The 18,646-nt window shown below is 30.9% G+C and overlaps 1 protein-coding gene across 3 annotated transcripts; it reads left to right on the forward strand.

Annotated features, from left to right (window-relative positions):
* The first annotated feature begins 6,021 nt into the window (after positions 1-6,021).
* Positions 6,022-16,910, forward strand: LOC136987930 (nuclear transcription factor Y subunit alpha-like). 3 transcript variants are annotated; one of them, XM_067285714.1, is made up of 10 exons: positions 6,022-6,245; positions 12,135-12,331; positions 12,409-12,534; positions 12,616-12,669; positions 12,762-12,873; positions 12,948-13,093; positions 15,624-15,812; positions 15,889-16,068; positions 16,244-16,301; positions 16,382-16,910. In XM_067285714.1, exons 2-9 carry the CDS (start codon positions 12,164-12,166, stop codon positions 16,277-16,279), a joined length of 1,011 nt encoding a protein of 336 aa, XP_067141815.1. In that variant the 5' UTR covers positions 6,022-6,245; positions 12,135-12,163; the 3' UTR covers positions 16,280-16,301; positions 16,382-16,910. The 3 variants fall into 3 exon arrangements, with proteins under 3 accessions (XP_067141815.1, XP_067141809.1, XP_067141803.1); XM_067285708.1 differs by having other exon boundaries at positions 6,023-6,245; positions 15,627-15,812; positions 16,228-16,301; XM_067285702.1 differs by having other exon boundaries at positions 6,024-6,245; positions 16,228-16,301.
* The last annotated feature ends 1,736 nt before the right edge of the window (positions 16,911-18,646 follow it).

Genomic DNA, 18,646 nt, shown 5'->3' on the forward strand with positions numbered 1-18,646 from the left:
TTGTAAGTTTAATGTTTATATTGATATTGGAGATAACTTTAAATGGATTTTAACCTATTACAACATTCCATAAGTTAACTAGATCTTTTAAAAAATATATAAATAAATTCTTTTGGTTACATTAAATCAAAATCAACACATACCAATAGTAAATTTTTAAATATTAATAAGTTAATTAAGACATTAAATTCCTCTAAAAAACCATTTTTAATTATTGAATGTGTGAATTTTACACAGAAATATTACCGTTAGTGGTTCTTTTACATTTAATCTTCCATATATCTGGTTACAATTAACACTATGCATGTGCATGTATTATAACACGAATCATTTTAAAATATCTTCTGGTTCAATCATGGGCGATCTGCCTTATAAGAAGATCTTCTATGGGAAACCGGTACTATTCGAATGAAGAAAACATGGAAAACTCCACCTCGTTGGCGATGGAGAATGCATAACTCTAAGAATATGGCTACTCCAGGCAGATTCTGGAGGTACCAAAGTACGCCTTCGTTGTTTTTAGGGGGTGTGTTACTCAATTGGCTTAGAGTTACCTTAATTTTAAAAACATCAAATGAAAAAAAGAATAATGCGAAACCCCTCGAAAAATTCCTGAGGTTTATTCGACCTGTTTGGATTCACTCCCAGGTCCCCAGAGCGGTAGGCTGCCACCTTGACCACTCGGCCATCCGGCCGTCGCTCGACTATTGGTGGTCCTCCATAAGTTAAAACATTTTGTGTAATTTATTTAAAATTTGATACAAATATTATCTGTACACATGATATACACTATTATACAGTAGACTTCGTTATTACGTGACCTAATCATGGGTTCGTGCAAACTTGTCGTAAACCGAGCTTCCCACTTCCAGTAAGACCGGTGCCACATGTTGGGATTATGGCCCTGAAAATAAGTTTCAAATTATCATATTACACCGAAATGTTTAATAAAAGTTATGCTACTTAATTAAATTCGTATTTCAGTGATGATAAAAACATTTCCGTTAATAATAAAAGCGATATAGATAGTGAAGTATACAGTAAAACCTGCTTAAACCGGAATCGCACGTTACCGAATATTTTTTCCGGTTTGGCAGGTTCCCGTTTTGAACAGATTTCTTCCTAACATAGAGAATCGTTCCGTCCCGAAGAATTTTCCCGTTTAGGCAAATTTCCTTCTTATTCAGGTCCCGTTTTGAACAGGTTTTCCTTAAATTAATCAGCCAAAAAACAGTCGAACCTCCAATAACTTCTAAACAGAGGTCATTTTTTAAATTAAAAATAAGCCTATAAAATAACCTAACCTAACAGCGGCCATTTTTTATCTTCACGTCAGTATCCGTTGTTAGGAGGTTTGACTGTATTAATAAATTTAAAAGAAAGAAAAATGATTTTAAACAATTAATAAACTTGCAGTCTTTAATGCATAAAATTATGTCCTAGAATGTCTGGACGATAAATTCAATGGATGATTGATTGGACCAGGATTTGATATGAAGTGGCCTCCTCGAAATCCGGACGTAATAACACATGGCAACTCGCTGGAGGCACTTTGAAAGAGAAAAGTTCTTAATTGATAAACAAGACAAGAAAAATTTAATGGAATATATATTAAATGCATCTAAAATATTGTATTAACAGTTTAAAACTTTTATAAAAAAAGAAAATATAAATTTTATAATATAATTATAAATGCGTTATGTATATATTGTAAATAATATTATATATACAATTCAATTAAAATTGATTGAAAATAATATATTGGATCAACGGAATAAGGCAATACAATACGAGGACAATCTGCTAAAGAGACCTTCCAGAAGGACTTTCTATGGGAAACTAGCCCTGTAATTTTGAACTGCAACCCTATAAAAAAACTTAAAATGTGAAAGATGTGTTAAAATCTTATAATAATCTTATAAGTATAAATAAAATATTATTATAGTGATATTATTATATTAGCGAGGTTGAGGCCGACGTTTTCAACGCAAAAATGTGTATGTCGGACGTGCAGCGCCGCCTTCCTGTAAGCCTAGAAGTTTGACAATGGCGTTTGGAACGTCAGTGGAATCATGCTCGACGTTCCAAACGCCATTGTCAGACTTCTAGGCTTACAGGAAAGCGGCGCCCAACGTCCGACGTACACGTTTTCGCGTTTAAAACTTCGGCCTCATCCTCTCTATTGACTCTTTAATCCAACCTTTACCAATACAAAAAGTTTTGAGAAGCAGTTCCGGATTTTTCCACTTTTAAATTTTACCCCAATTTTTGAGAGTGTTCAAAATTCCAGATAAGCTGATTTTGGGGAGGGCTATATCCCGCAAACTGTCACATGTAGACCATGGTTCCTATGACATTTTTTACTCTCATGGGCATGGTCTACAGCTCTGATAATGTGCCAACTGCCTGATTTTCTTCTCTCTGTATACCACAAGAGTGAGAATATGTGGCAAGAAGAGGTGATGACGTTTCTCGCTTTCGTTAAGTGCAGTACGACCACACCGACTCGAGCGAACGCGAAAATGGCGTGGAAACGATGACGTCATATGTTCACCACAAAGAATAATAAAAGAAACGAAGATACGGTGTTCCTCCTCTCTGGAAACAGAAAAGGATAAAGGACTTTATTATAATTTGTTAAGAAAACAGAATTTATATCACTTCATATATATCTACTGTATAGTTTGAAAAATATTAAAACGAAAATCTTTCTATAGATGAAAGATATGAGAAGCCACTTTCTACTCGTGAGAAGGTGCATGGTAGAGAAAAGGCGGGCCACGAAAAACATCAAACTTTGTCAGATATTTACGAGATTTCTCGTTTCTTGAAATTGGAGCCAGAAATTGACCCCTATTTAGATCTTAATAACGTGAAGAAAACCTGAAAATACTTCACGTGGCCAGCCCGTTGACAAAGTGCAAACCTAAGACAAACTACCAGTGTTTAGTGATTTTATTCACTCGGCCACTGATGGGCCAACTTTCATATGCATGTAAGATGTAATTTTAATAAAAATAATTTTACTAACAGGTATTTTCTTATCTACACTACTTGTAACTGGCAGGATGGCCGAGCGGCCAAGCTAGCAGCCCATCTCTCTTGGGAACCTGCAATCGAATCCGGACTGAGTCGAAAAAGCCCAGGAAATTTTCGTATGGATAGTCTGTCCGGATATAGATATGTAGGATTCGGTCGCCTCATTGCGGGCTGGCCGAATCCATAATGGGCTTGCTAAAGAGGCCCTCTTAGTGTTCACAGGGGGGGAGTTTAAAAAATGATTTCACTTATTAGTAATTACTTCAGTAATCAGTAAAGTATGTAATATTCAGTACAAGCGCGAGTTGATGGAGCTTTTGCTTATCCTGGTTGTATTTAAAAGAAAAACCCTAGCAACGAGTTTTGTAACTTTCCCGGCCAAACATTGAAATTATGTGCGCCATCTGTTATGAGATTTATTCAAAATTTTTTAATATTATTAATTATTGTAAAATGACAAAAAGCTTAATTTTAAGGGTAGAAATCTTTTATAAAACAAAATGTAAATGCTAATAACGAGTAAAATTTTCATTAAGTCCGATCCCGCTAGAGTTATGACTTATCACCCCTCTATCTCCCTATCCCCGACCTTTAACTATTAAACTTTAATAGCATCGATGCACCTAATACACAAGCCTACATGCAAAATTTCAGAAATTTTCGACAAACAGCCCAGAAGTTAAGCTTCAAAATGAACGAACGAAATCGTCTCTCCCATATACAAACTCACTGTAACATCCATGCTTACAGAACAAACCCCATCCTTTTCACATTTCTCGAAATCGAATTCTCGAACATTTTAATGGAGAAACACCTTCGGATATTAATTTCTTATAAAACGTACGTGGCACCACGGAAAAACTAATTGGCTTAAATCCTAGGTTTAATTAAACGCTACATTAAATTTGGCAAAGAAAGTTACTTTCGCCTTTTGGTTGTGGGATGCGGTGTGTTTGAGTAATCTTATATTAAAACATGCAAATTGATTAGGTTTTCAGTGGCGTCATGTACGTTTCGTGAAGAAATGTGCCACCCCCACACCTCCACCCGCGGTGAAAAAACTCACACGTGCAACCTTTAATAATGTAGGCTTCCTATAAATAATTTTCAACTGAATATGCCAATCACATATTGTTTCCGAGATATTCAAAGAAAAAAGGCCATTTTTGTAGCACTTTAACACCCTTTATCTCGAAAACTAATCGTTTTAGGATTGGCATTTTCTCCTAATTAGGCTCTCGCTTATTTTTTGATGTCCTATCACCTCCCGAAATTTGGACAGTCGTGACGAACCGTTTTCAACGCTTAATTTTCGCAATACATCGTGATTATCTGCAATTGAAATTTTGAGATTAAAAATAACATTATCCACACTCATTTTTAAAAATATCAAAACATTAATTAAACATTTTAATTATAATTAAATAATAAATTTATTCAGGCGCTAGTCGTGTTGCGGGGCCCCGAGTTCGGAAGAGCGACTCGCTTCCACTCGGCCATTGTAACAAATGTATTTGCAGAAAATTTCCAAATAAAAATTTTAAAATTCTGATGATAAAGCCAAAAGAATCGGCTTATTTTTTATGCGTTATCGATCTATAAATTCTTGATATGAATGCCAGAATCCCGTCACGTGACGGACCACGTGTCTCGATATAAATCATTCGCGGTGACGTCAAATTATTGATTGGATATCGACAGAAAATTGTCCCTATTCGGCTTTCAATTTCGTTTTGGAGAAAATTTCAGGAGTTTTTTCTTCTATAATTTCTGTTATCGTTCACAATTACGGTGTATTTACGCGCATAAATAGCGATACTTTCATTATTATATTTTATTCCTAATACGTAAATTTAAGGATATTATAATGCAGTAATTGTAAAAACATAACTAAGATAATCACTAGAATTGTATTTCGCAACTGTTTTTTACCTCGACGACCTCTTTTACGCGCTTTAAGGCAAAAAGTTCTCGTGTAGTTCGCGATCCTCCAGTTGAGAAACATACTTCATGACATACAATTTCTTCTGGATTTTCTTTAATTATTAACACCGATTTTTTTAATTTTTAAATGTTAAATAAGAAAATTAAACTGAAATATACCCGGTTATTATATAATTTATGCTATTATTCGCATAAAAAATTAAATTATTGTTATTTAAACGAGAAAGATTAAGGCTCTAAATTCCAACTTCATTTTTTTACGTAATGGATTAACATGTAGGATATATATAAAATATTTTTAAAAATTGGATGTGGTACATTCCAAAATTATAATTAAAATATAAATTAAGATTAATAAAATAAATTAAATCAAATCAAATCAAAAACATTTTTTATTATTATTAAGTCGAGTGTTTATATTTTATAATCGATGACGTGTTACAAAATAGGCAATTTTATTCTTTTAAATTTTATTATAATTATCAGAAAGACTTTAAAAATAGACTATATTTTTTATTAAATTAAAATTAATAATATATATTCAAACTTAATTAATATTTAATGAAAATATTCCTAAATTAATTAATTAAGTTTTCATTAAATTAAAACAACGAAGAAAATTGTCGCCATCTGTCGTCCAAATATTGAATTTTTATATAGAAAAATTTATAAACGCATTTAAATCAATTTGAATGCGAACGAAGTGTTTAGATACGATATTTAGTATCAATTAACTCGCTAAATAAATAATTATTTGTAAAATATTTTTTTAATCAGAAACACGTTTAGCTGTATTATTAATTAGACGGAAAATTCATTTTAGTTTCTCCGAAACGCGTTTAAGCGAACGCACTCCATAACTTTCCACGTCAGTTTCCTTGACACAGAAAAAAAGAAAAAAAAAAAACAGCAGACGATTGAAAAATCCCCGGAGGCGAAAACATTTACAATCGATTCTCTAATCACGTGACGGCGAACGACACTCCCAACGTCACAACGCTGTTCCATCAATATCTTGAGAAAAGCGAATTTTTTAAAAAAAGCAAACCGAAACGACAACCGATAATTTAACAAAAACAATTTCCGACGGAAAAGTATTAATACATAATTTACGGACGTTATAAGGGCTCGTGCGAATTTATAAAATTCGATAAATTGGGGGTGTGTAGCGATGTTACTAGAACGCACCAATCAGGGTTTTGATTCGTCGTCCATTGGCAAAAGATTTCCATAGCCAATCAAGAAAGGAAGGACCATCCAATGTAAGTCCGCATATTATCTTTTGATTTTCCTACACAACGTGTTTCTTAGGCAGCGGGTGCTACGAATACGTAAACTCAACTTCGTCTCGTAAATAATTAACATAGGTAAAACGGTAGTGTCGTACGTAACCAGACAAAATGGCGGAGACACATGAAAACAAAGGAAGTGGCCTGTTGTGTGCGCGCTCAACCAGCATCCACGCTGTTTGTTCTTCTTTTCTCCCTCTCGCCTTACATTTTCTTTCCCGTCTTTTCCCTGTTTATTTCCTTATTTGACTAGCAAACAGTTTACTTGGAGAGATTAGGCAGCCAGGCGAGGTTCCTATATGCAGGTTACACTAGGTAAATGATACCTGTCAAAATGTCATCCAGTTCTACATCCCTTGCATTAATATATTTAACTTAAAAACGCTGCAATGCCTTATAATACACGCTTATTTCGTCGTTTACTATTAAATACAGGGCTATTCAATGAGGAAAAGTCTCTGTCTGCACACTTTATTGTTTTTGTGCAGTTGTTAGTAAAATAACAGTTGCTTAAGTCTTTCTGGCAGTTGAATCTTTACAGAATATATAAATATATTCTGTAAAGATTATAAATTAAAATATTATAAATAATATTATAAATTTTAAATATTAAATGATTCTAAAGGCTAGAAAGTGTGATTCATTCGTTTATATATATATATATATATATACATATTGAACTAATTCAATAGAACTACTATTAATATGTTGAATGCATATTAACTGATGGAAAAAATTACTATAATAAAGGAAAGAAATTCCCTCTCTGCTCATGCATATAATTGTTTACAAAATGAATTTTTTGTTGTTTTATGTAAACTTACCTTTAAAAGTTTAAATATGGAATGGTTCTAATGTAGAATATATTATAAAACTTGTTACAAACAATATAAATACGATTAATGGATTCAAAATTTAAGTGTGAGATATTCCTTTTTTGCTGATGGGATTTATAATTACTTCGCTGTTACAAATACGTAATTTTTGTAAGAATAAATTATAGTATAAATTCACATTTTTAATAAATTTTTAGACATTTTTTTAATCAAATTCATATAAATATTCTAAAAAATATAAATAAAATGATAATAATAATAATTATAATTTACTTAAGTTGCAACTAAAACTTTGACCTTTCTGTTTCCTGGATCGTAACTTAACAAAAAATATCATTAGTAAATATGATTTTCTATCGTAATTTAAATAAAATATTTGTAAAAACAATTTGAATAGCTCAAATTGTTAAGATATTAGTGTCTTGTACAAGAAATATCCTTGTCCTAATTTACTATACCGTAATCAGATTTAAAAACGCATTTGCTATAATATTTCTATTGTTACTTAATGTCTTATTTTAAATATTAATAAACTTTGTTGTTTTGTGCCTTGTATTTAAATTTATTTCCTCTTGTTTCCAGTTTCACACTTTTTATTCAAGACAACTAAATGTTAATTTGGGGGAGAAATTATATGATTTCTTCTATAACATTATTATTTCTCTTCAGAAAATTATTTTTGAAATTTTTTCATGTTTTTATTAGATTGTTTTCATTTCTTAATAAAAAATAAATAAAAGATTGTCATCGCAATGCCGAGCTGAAAGTTTTAATTTAAATAAGAATTTTGAATTGGAATCATGTGATTTCCAGACCAGATCGGAAGTTTGTATACAGTTTTGGGGCCTTTGGCTCTTAAGCTTACTATATCTGATCTCAATTATTATCTATCTTACTCCATTCTCGAGATTAATGGAGAGACGGATGATAGCGTGAATGTATAGTTCTGCAATTTGCAAATTGCAGCCCAATTAAACATTTCACTGATACTATGACTGTTGTTTAATTATTTTAAATGACGAGTTTTCACAATACAGTGAAACCTCGCTTAACGAGCATAATTCGTTCCAGAGTCTTACTCGTTAAGCGAAACAATTTTTCCCATAGAAATTAATGTAAAATACGATAATGCATTCCACGCCAAAAAATGCTCAAATGTTTTATGTATAACGTTCATTCAAAAAAATTGTACAATATACACCGTTAAGGAGTGTGAATCATCATCTTTTCTTCTAGCATGGAATGAACCGTCCTGAAATGAGAATTCGATTTGCAGAAACAAGAATAATAAGAGAAATTAAAGCTAATGTTTGATAAACACTCCAAACGATAAGCCAAATTCTTGGGTTATGTAAAGGCTATATATAATTAAATATTAGAAATTAATTAATTTGACTAGAGGTAGGCAGTTATGTTTCCATCTCATATTAAATTTAATTATTATAAATAGTTAATTTTTAATTCAGACATTTCTAAAATTTAATTTGGAATCGTTCATTAAATTTAATGACCCAAGAATTTGGCATATCGTTTGGCGTGTTTATTATATAATGGGCTATGGTTGTTGATGTTTATAAGTAATGTGTGTGAACACAAGTTTGAAAAAATGTGTGATCACAAGTGATGCTAAGATGCTAGCGGAACAAGTGCTAAACACAGACTGATGGAGCATGCCGCATGCGCATGCATCTCCTCTCCTCACCACTCGTTATGCAAAATACTCGTGCGAGGTGCTTGTTAAGCAAGGTTCCACTGTATTAACATGAAAAATAAAATATTGCCGACTTCATTTTCATTGCCAAATCAATCTTAAATGCAGCAATCAAAAGCAATAATTTATTATTATTAATTTAAAAGAAATAGAGTAAAAAGTTTTCCAAATTTATAAATTTTCTTTAAAATTTTTATTTTTGTTAATTTGCAGTTGATCTACTGTTTAAAATCATGCATATGATGCATGATTTTAAAAGGAAGTTACAAATATATAAAAATAGCTTGTGGGCAATACACACACAAATATACTTGCTAAAGTAAATATTTTTGAACCTTAAGATATATAACTTCCACCAATGCCTCTGTAATGTATACTATGATCAATCTGTAATCGATTGAGTTTGATTAAACTTTGCCATTTTCCATTAATTGTGATGAGGAATCCAAAAATGTAATGAGAAATGAAGTACATGTCTTTGTTTTTAAGATGTAAGATTGCTAGAACAAGCATGCTCAATCTTCGATTTACAAGGATTGCCTTCTCCTGTGGCCAATAACCATTTCCTTCTGATTACATACATCCTTACATATACATTCAAATTTTACTACTACTAATCTTATTTCATACTATTCACATTTAAGTGTCAGGTTAGATGGAGCAAAAGATAATTTATATATACTAATACCAATTACAAGATTTCTTTAGTAAAATTTTGGTAACGATAACCGAAATCATTGATCAAATTGTAGCGAATGATCCAGATTTTGAAAGGAGTGAAAAGCAAAATGAGACGTTTTTGATGTGATCTCCTGCTACTGACATTTGCTTAACGAAAGGAAAAGAAAGCGACAAATGATCATTACTAGATGAGTTCATTGCAAAAAATTCAAGAATTTCAGAAAAGCCAGGACCTTCATCACAAAAAATGAACTTACATTTCTATGCACATATGTTTGTGTGTTATTTAACATATATTATTATACTTGATATAAAAGTAACTTAAAATTAAAGTAAAATTTGTTTATTTTTGGTTGCATGTTCCCCTATCCCTATTTACTCTGTTAAAATGGCCTCGTTTAATGCTGTTTTGTTTAGCGCTTTGTCATCTAGGAATGCATCCCCTGCATTAAGCGGGGTCTTGCTGTATTAATATTTAAGGGCACGTTATAAAAAAAAATTATGTTATGTTACATAATTTAAATGCATTATTTAGAAATTTTCTTTATATTACTAACATAAAAAAATTAATACAGGTCTCAGAAGATTATAATGGAGCTGAAAATTTTGTGGCCACCTGTACTTTTTATACGTTCAGATACATAAATGCTCATAATTGAGTTGCATATAGCCATCTTACTAGTAGTAGACTATGGAATCATCCATAAGTTTACGTAATATTTTTGCAACTATCATTCCACCCCCTGTAAAATTCTATAATGCCAACACACATACCCAACCCAAAATTATGTAATGCATATCTCCAATCAACCCCCTTGATTATACTAAGGAATAATACATAGCACGAGATATCAACCATTATATTATTTTATTAATTAAATGTGTAACCTGCATAGCAGTGACATAAACAGTAGAATTTATGTAGCATTGAAAAGAAAAAGAATCATTTTGTTATCCGAGGATCGAGACCTTAGCATTGCGTAACATTTTGTAAATATCCCTACTCCCTTGTAATCAGCGCCGTAACTAGCCTTTTATGAGCCCGATGCGAGCATCTGTAACTATGACCCAAAACTTGGTCCAGGTCATTTCTGAGCCCCCCCAGGGTCTACGCCCTGTGTCTGGGCACCGCCCTAGTTATGGCACTGCTTGTAATACACTATAATGATTATCTGCATGTTCACCACACAATTTACAAACAGCCCTATACCTTGCAAGGTTTTCAAAATAATTTTATGATGTTTGCTTAACAATATATTTCTTGGAACATATTTCCATCAATAAATGATTCTTAACTATAATTTTTTTTGCATTAAAATATATGCATACTTGCGTATAACTATACTGCATAATTTGACTCTGTAGTATCCTAGAATATATGAAATTTGTTTTGCAACTGAAAAACTAATTATAGTTTTTCAGTTGCAAAACAAATTGGTTCCTATTAAGATGCCCAACACAAAAAGCCAGAAAATGCCACATGGTCAGCCATCCAGTGAGAAGCAAATATATGACCAGTGTTAAGTGGTTTTATCCACTCAGCTACTGTTGAGGAAAAAAATTTTTTTAATTATGAAGGAGTGGTTAAGCTTGTGTCATCGTAGACGAAAGATATAAACTTGTTCATATGACATAAAACATTTTTATATAATTGAATGGAATAAAAGAATTGATAGTTTTGATTTCATCCAACAATTTGTAGCTGGGAAAATAAAATTTATGACAGTGGAGAAAGAAAGACAATTGGTCAAAAAACGACCCAAGATTTTTATATTTTTAGACTCGGGACCTTGAAAACATTGAGAAATGCGAAAAAAAATTGGCGGCACAATTTTGTTCATTCGCTTTGAAGCTTAATAAATCCTAATATAAAAATATAGAAGAAACTAAGTTGTCTTCATTCTTCCATCACGTCTAATTACCAGGAACAAAACAGTTTTCCTTTACAACCTTTTATTAAAGGCTACACCTCTTCAAAGGAAAACTGTTTTGTTTCTGGTGATTAGATGTAACAGAAGAATGAAGACAACCTAGTTTCTTCTATATTTTTATATTATGAAATATATAGTCGGACTTTATAATTGAAATTAATAGCTCCTGTGCATTTTGTCAAAAATTTCTGAAATTTTATAGGGAGTTTGTGTATTAGAGGCATTGATGCTATTAAAGTTTGGTGGTTAAAATCAAGGGGGATCAGTCATATCTCAAGTGGAGCTGGACTTAATGAAGATTTTACTTATTAGTAGCATTTACAATTTTTTATAAAACTCATATTATTATTATAAAATGATAATAAAGATAAGATTTCATTTTAAAAACTTTTATACTGTTTCTTTTTTCTTTATTAACTGTACAAAGAATTTTGTATTATTACTGTTATGAACTTAATTTTGCTATAAGTACAGAACAAGCTTTAAATCTAACAATATTAGGGCACTGCATATTTTTGATGACAACATGGAAAATTGTAATGACAAACTGTAATGAACCCTAAGGATGATATCTTTGAATCAATTACTTTAACTGAAAATTATCTTATCATCATTTATATTTGTTTTACTGACTAAAATTAAAATTATATTTCCAATTTTTTTTACTGATGTTTATATTAATTTACAAAGTATTTTCTTTCAGTTTTTTAACTGCATGTTACACAAAGAGCCATGGATATTGATCAGTATCAAGTGGCAACATCTGGTGGTACACTTCAGCCTCAAAACTCAGTTCCTGTCACAGGAAATGGAAATAACGGCGATCAGATGACTGTCATGCATACATTACAGCCGGCAGCTATGCAGCTGCCGGGTCAACATGTCACACAGCAGCCGCAGGTAATAAAATTTACGACTTCAGTAACGAACAGACTCAAATTCTCACTTTTAATAAATCCACACGTTTACTAATTCAGGTCATACAGGTACCACAGAGTGCAGGTCAAGCTCAATTAGTGCCTGGACAACAGATCATGGTACAAGCTCTTCCTCAAGGTCACACAATACAGTTGCAAGGACAGTCGGGTCCACAGATTCAACAGGTATTGTTGACATCACTATTTGTTTACGTCAAAATAATATTTTCAAAACTTTTCTTATTAACAACAACTAAATTACATTAGATACAAGTAATACCTATAGGGCAGCTTCAAGGTCAACAAGGTCAGCCACAACAGGTATTCCATTGTCATAAATATTTATAATTCAACATTTTGTAAAACAATATCATATTAACAAACATCTATCTTTTTTTATATTATCTGTTTAGTTTATTATTCAACAGCCTCAACAAAGTCAAATATTCCAAACTTCAGACGGACAGACTTTAGTTTGTCAACCTATTTCAATTGATGGCACAAATTTTGTTCAAGCTCAGAATGGTACAAGTTTAACTTACAAGTTTTTAGATAAAAATAATCGATTGTTAATTAATTAATTAATATTTTTACACTAGGTATAATTCAAATTCCGACCACGCCTATCACAACCGGAAATCCTTCTGCAGCACCGCAAATGGTACAGTCGACTGCAACAAGTCCGAGTCCACAGTCGATAACAATTCCTTCTTCTGTGGGTGTCCAAGGAGGAAATATTGTTATGGTAAAATTTCATATTATTTTAAATAATTAAGTTCTTATAGTTCATAGTCTACCAACTTAAACTTAAATTTAGTATAAATCTAATCCATCATAGCTAGTCCTGAAAAATTTTAATATAATTTAAATGCATATTTCAATAAATTTTATATTTTTTGGTATAAATTTTGATAATTCTAAACTAGTATATATCTCATTTTGAAAGTGAAATTCAACATATAAGATGCACCCCCTTTCAGCACAGAATATTTAGGGAAAAATTTATTTACTGTATTTTAAACCATCCTGTGCCCTTGGCACTTGACCCAAATTCTTACTATATTCTGGTTTTAAAAATAGTAAAATTGTGTATTCTGGAACCGTGTCTTCTTTTATCTGTTTTTATCTTCACAACTAGGTGCATAGACAGACACAGGTCATTTCTACGTCATCTTTATTCGGAATCTCCTATAGGCCAATACTCGTTTCGGGCATAAGCTCCTCATGTGTTGGCATGACTTCCGGGATTTCTTGTAGGTGGTGTTGACATGTATACATTCCGTTTAAAATTACTTATTTACAGTTAAAATTGTTTTAAGGTTAATTGGTTTAATGTGTTTAAACAGTAAAATTCCCCGATAAATAAGAGTTTCAAAAAGAAATTTACAATTAAAATACTCAACATATATCCAAGCTGCTTTTGCATGTATTTAACAAATAATAATATTGTTTAACAAGCAATTATTTATTGTGACATCATCACAATGCCAGGCTGTAATTTTTAATCATATTTTTATTTAATTTAAAATATATGCTCTCCACCACAAATTAGTAGTGTCTTGCCCGTGTACAGTACATCATACTTTTCCTTTAGCAATCAAGTTGTGCCAGTCATCTAGATTACTCCTTTCAAGGGAAAAGTTTTTAATTGAAATAATTTGATTTCCTGTTTGCATCAGAAGTTCATATATAGTTAATCAGGACATCCTCTCCCTAAGCTTTCCATGTCTGGTCTCTACGTTCATTTATCTAACTCCATTCTTGAAATTAAGGAAAGACATATAACAGATGGACAACAGTGGAAACTTATAGGTCTACAATTTTTTCTAATTGCAGCCCAATTAAACATAACATTTTTATTCAACAGCTGAACTAGCTAGAGGTTATACGGTAGCCTATTGGGAAATTTGTTAGTCCATCGCAGATTGCAACCTCATATAAAAGATGGGTTTTTTTGACAAAAGTTGTGTCTTATATGCTGTAAAATACAATACTTTATAAAATGAAAATGAAATTACCATGTAAAATAATTTCTCTTACATTTTATAAAGTTTTGTTATGTTACAGTACAGTGAAATGTCAATTTAACAGACAAAATGATGTCAGAAAGTCAAATTTGACATAATACTTAACCCAGATTACATCAATTGAATATCAACATTAACTCAGAAATATACTTTAAGTAACTTTAGGCCCAATATACACTACCTGAAAATTAACATCCTGTTAACTATATATAAAATGCATTTCAAAATTAACATGTTATTTTTTTTCAAATCCGAGAGTCAACACTCTTAACTTCATGCCAGAATGGAAATTTCTCAATATATTGTCATCCAAAGACAAACAAATAGAAAATGTTTTTTGTATTTTTGTCAAATTTAAATTTTGTTTTCTTTTTATTTATTTCAATTTAGATTGTATAATTGTTTATTACAGAATTACGGTGAATATATAAGCAATGATACATATAGAAAACCTTTCTGTGAAATTAATTTTAATTATGCAAATCTATGTATGGAAAGTTTAAGTAGCTACATAAGTAAAAACAAATAAAAAATTGACAAACTAATTAGTTTAACATGTGCATTCAACAAACCTACTTTATTATATACCAGACTTTTGGCTGTAATGGAAATTCCTCATCCAAATTAAGATTTTACTCTATGTCTAAACATGAAATCTAAATTTGTCTTTGGCTTAAAAGCTCGATGCAATATTACTAAACAACACAGAATATTGATGAACACCAGAGATTTGCAGAAAACTAGTTCTTAACTTTTTAAAATAGTTAATTCAAACTTTGAATTTCCTCTGATATTCATATTAAAAATATAAAAAAAATTTCAAAGTATTAGTTGATTATTTTGGCATCCTCTACCAGTTTATTATACATAAATCTGATTTTTAAAAATGTATTATAAAATATTAAAATTACTTTAAACTTTATGAAAGTTAGAGCAAATATAAATAATCATATAAACAATTGCAGAAAAGTTATTTAAATAATAGTCTTTACAATTTCACTAGATAATTAGGAAAATTAATTGCAGCAATTATAACTTTGATTTTTTTTTTTTTATTGAGTTATAGTAACAGTTTCTTCAAATAACTATACATTTTATTATTATTCGCAAACACCTGTACATAGGAAAATTCTTAACACCATGTTTAAAAAATAAAATTATCATATTTTAATAAATTTTGGTTACACCTTAGTTTATTTCACTTCTATATTTTACTGCATTTTTCCAATAAAATATTTTTGCTCCTAGCAGGTGATGCCAGGCAACGGCAATGGAACCGGACTTCAGACGATGCCAAGATTACCGATACCTGCAGGAGCCGAACTGATGGAAGAAGAACCTTTATATGTAAATGCCAAACAGTATCATCGAATTTTAAAAAGACGACAGGCAAGGGCCAAACTGGAAGCCAACGGAAGGATTCCCAAAGAAAGAAAAGTATACAATCTATTACTATAATAATTTATGAAATGATTCTAAATTATTTTACTTATAAAAACCCGATTGTTCTTAGAAATATCTTCACGAATCTCGACATAAGCATGCCATGAATAGAATACGAGGAGAAGGTGGAAGATTCCATTCCGGTTCATTAAAAAATGATGAATATAATCTAATGAATGGATGTAGGACAATGGATTCTCAAACTAATACAGACTCAGAGATTTTAGGTACAAATGGCATTGATCTCGAGGTAAGAAAATGTTTTTATTAAGTTAAAGATTTGAATTATTAATACAAAAAATGCTTCTTTTTAAACGATCTTAAAAGTTTAGGATTTGAAAAATGATATATCATTTTATATATGTATAATATCTGAGAATTTAACACACAACCAAATTTATACATTTAGATGCAATACTTTGCAGAAACCACACAAGATATTGATGAGAATTCATCAGTGAATGGCTGATCAGTATTCACCAGGTTTGTATTTAAAATTTTCTTAGCTACAAATGGGAATATTTAAAAATTATTGAAATTAATTTTTAAATATTATCTTTCAGAGTTTAATAATTCTTGCAAACTGATCTCATTCCTACTAGTGGATCTGGAAACAAACCAATTAGGTGCCTACATTCTCATATTGGCACTACGTGCCAATGTCCAGAAACAGACTTTCTCATCATTCCTTACATGGTTTTAAAAAATCATCACATTGATTTTGTACAATTGCAGATTCACTTAACTAAAAAAATGAAAATTCAGAGTCATCTTGTATTTTTAATACATTTTCATAAATATTTGTGATATTGTGATGTAAATCATGTCATAGTTTAGTATGTCTTAGAATGCCTTGTCGACTGTGAAATTCCAAAGGAAAAAGTCTTTGTCTCGTAGTAGTTTTTCATTTGTTAATTAACTCATTTTAAATCCAATTATATTGGAAAAAACTTAAATTCATTTATATTTTCGTATGTTCATTTTGTGTACGTAACTCCTTTTTTACAAAGTTTATAATACAGTACGGGATTTGTGTACAGTTATGAATTGCTGTTGTATCACAATACACATTAAATACAACTGATTATTTAATATGCTGACTGTTGTATTCTGTTATTTTAGATATTACACATTTTTTGTTCCTTTTTAGTGATTAATTGCTAATAGAAAACAGCAACCAATCAAATGTAATTTCTATCCTTGATATAACGTTGAAAGAGAGGATCCATATTTGGGATTCTCTTCTAACATATCATAAAGAAGGGGAAGTATGTGTAAGGAAATTGTATGTTCTGGTTGTCTTTAGAAAAAGATGTGTTAACTCCTACATTGCAAGTTTATCACACTAACAAGACCTTATGAGGTATCCATCACAGGTATGAATAATAATGTGTGTATGGGTAAGTCTCAATACAAACCTTTAAGGGAGTGCACACTTCTCAAGTGTTTGAGAAAATTGATATTTAGAAATCCTCAATGACTTAGCATCAAGCCACAAAGCTTGTAAAACTTGCTTATATCATTTCTATTTCAAGTTCTTCAAGTTGTGGGATGGAATCACGGTGACGAAATATTTTTCTCTCCCCTCCTCCAAGTAAGCATGAAATTTTTACATAAATTATAATACATTTAAAGATCTTTGTTTCCAACGATTACTAAAACATTCTTTTGTTTAATTGTGTTTTCAGTTTTTAGAAATACAGGTACAACAACATGAAATGGGATGATATTTGTCATAAAAACAAACAAAAAGTTATATGACATCTCACACATCGAATAAATACTGCCTTTTTACATTTACAAGGTTCTTTTATAACCTCAGCACCAAAACATTTCATTAACATACAGATGAAAGAGAAGTTTTTGTGAAAGTTTTGATGCAAACCATGCATAATGCAACATTTTTGCAAAAATTGGACGATTGAATGAATTTTTATGCAGTCTTCTCAGGATGATATTTCATGTTTTTGTTTAATGAGAAATGAATAATTTTGCAGCTACTTGATAAAGTTTTTTACTTGTCTATAAAAATAACCTCCAGAATTTTTAAAATACATTGAGAAGTGCACTCTCCCTTAATAAAGGGTTGTATCGAGACTTATCCACACACAATATTATTCAGATCTGTGACAGACATAAGGTCTCCTAACCCCAACTCTGTCAGGAAGATTGATAAATTTCCAAACTTTTCAAAAGTTCTTAATTGGAATGCATTTTGGCCTTTCTATGGCCCTTATTAACAGGTATTTTTACAGATATTAGGTATCAAAGCCACATATCCATTCAGATCTCTATAGAGCATGCAATATTGACTAAAATTACATACATTAAAAAGATAAAACTCTTGGATAATTTGTCAAGAAATTTCCAGAATTGGGCTTAGTGTGATCAAATGGTAATCTAGGGGATATTGATCCTGTATTATATAATAAACAATTAGTGATTTAGAAGCAATAGGTTAGATTGTCATGTTTTAAAAATATGAAAGAATTGAATATTAAAAAAATAGTCAATGAAAAACCTTTTCTATTCATAAGGTTTGTCATCCCTGTTTATGCCCACTATTTGGAACATAGACTCTAATTATCTTTCAAATAACTTATCTCTGGCAAATGCTTTTTACAATTCATGCTAATTAAAGTGTGTGACAATAAATTGAGCTCAACATATAATACAATACAATTTCATTTATTTATAACCTTATTTTGTGTGTTAGAGTAGGGATGACAAACCTAAAGTTTAATCCTCAAAGTTATTTTAAATTTCTATTAATTACATTTCCAAAGACACTATAGAGAACATAATTCAGAATTTAAATTATTCAAAGC

The sequence above is a fragment of the Centruroides vittatus genome, unplaced genomic scaffold (assembly GCF_030686945.1).
Source record: "Centruroides vittatus isolate TY-2023 unplaced genomic scaffold, ASM3068694v2 contig_1246, whole genome shotgun sequence".
NCBI classification, from domain to species: domain Eukaryota; kingdom Metazoa; phylum Arthropoda; class Arachnida; order Scorpiones; family Buthidae; genus Centruroides; species Centruroides vittatus.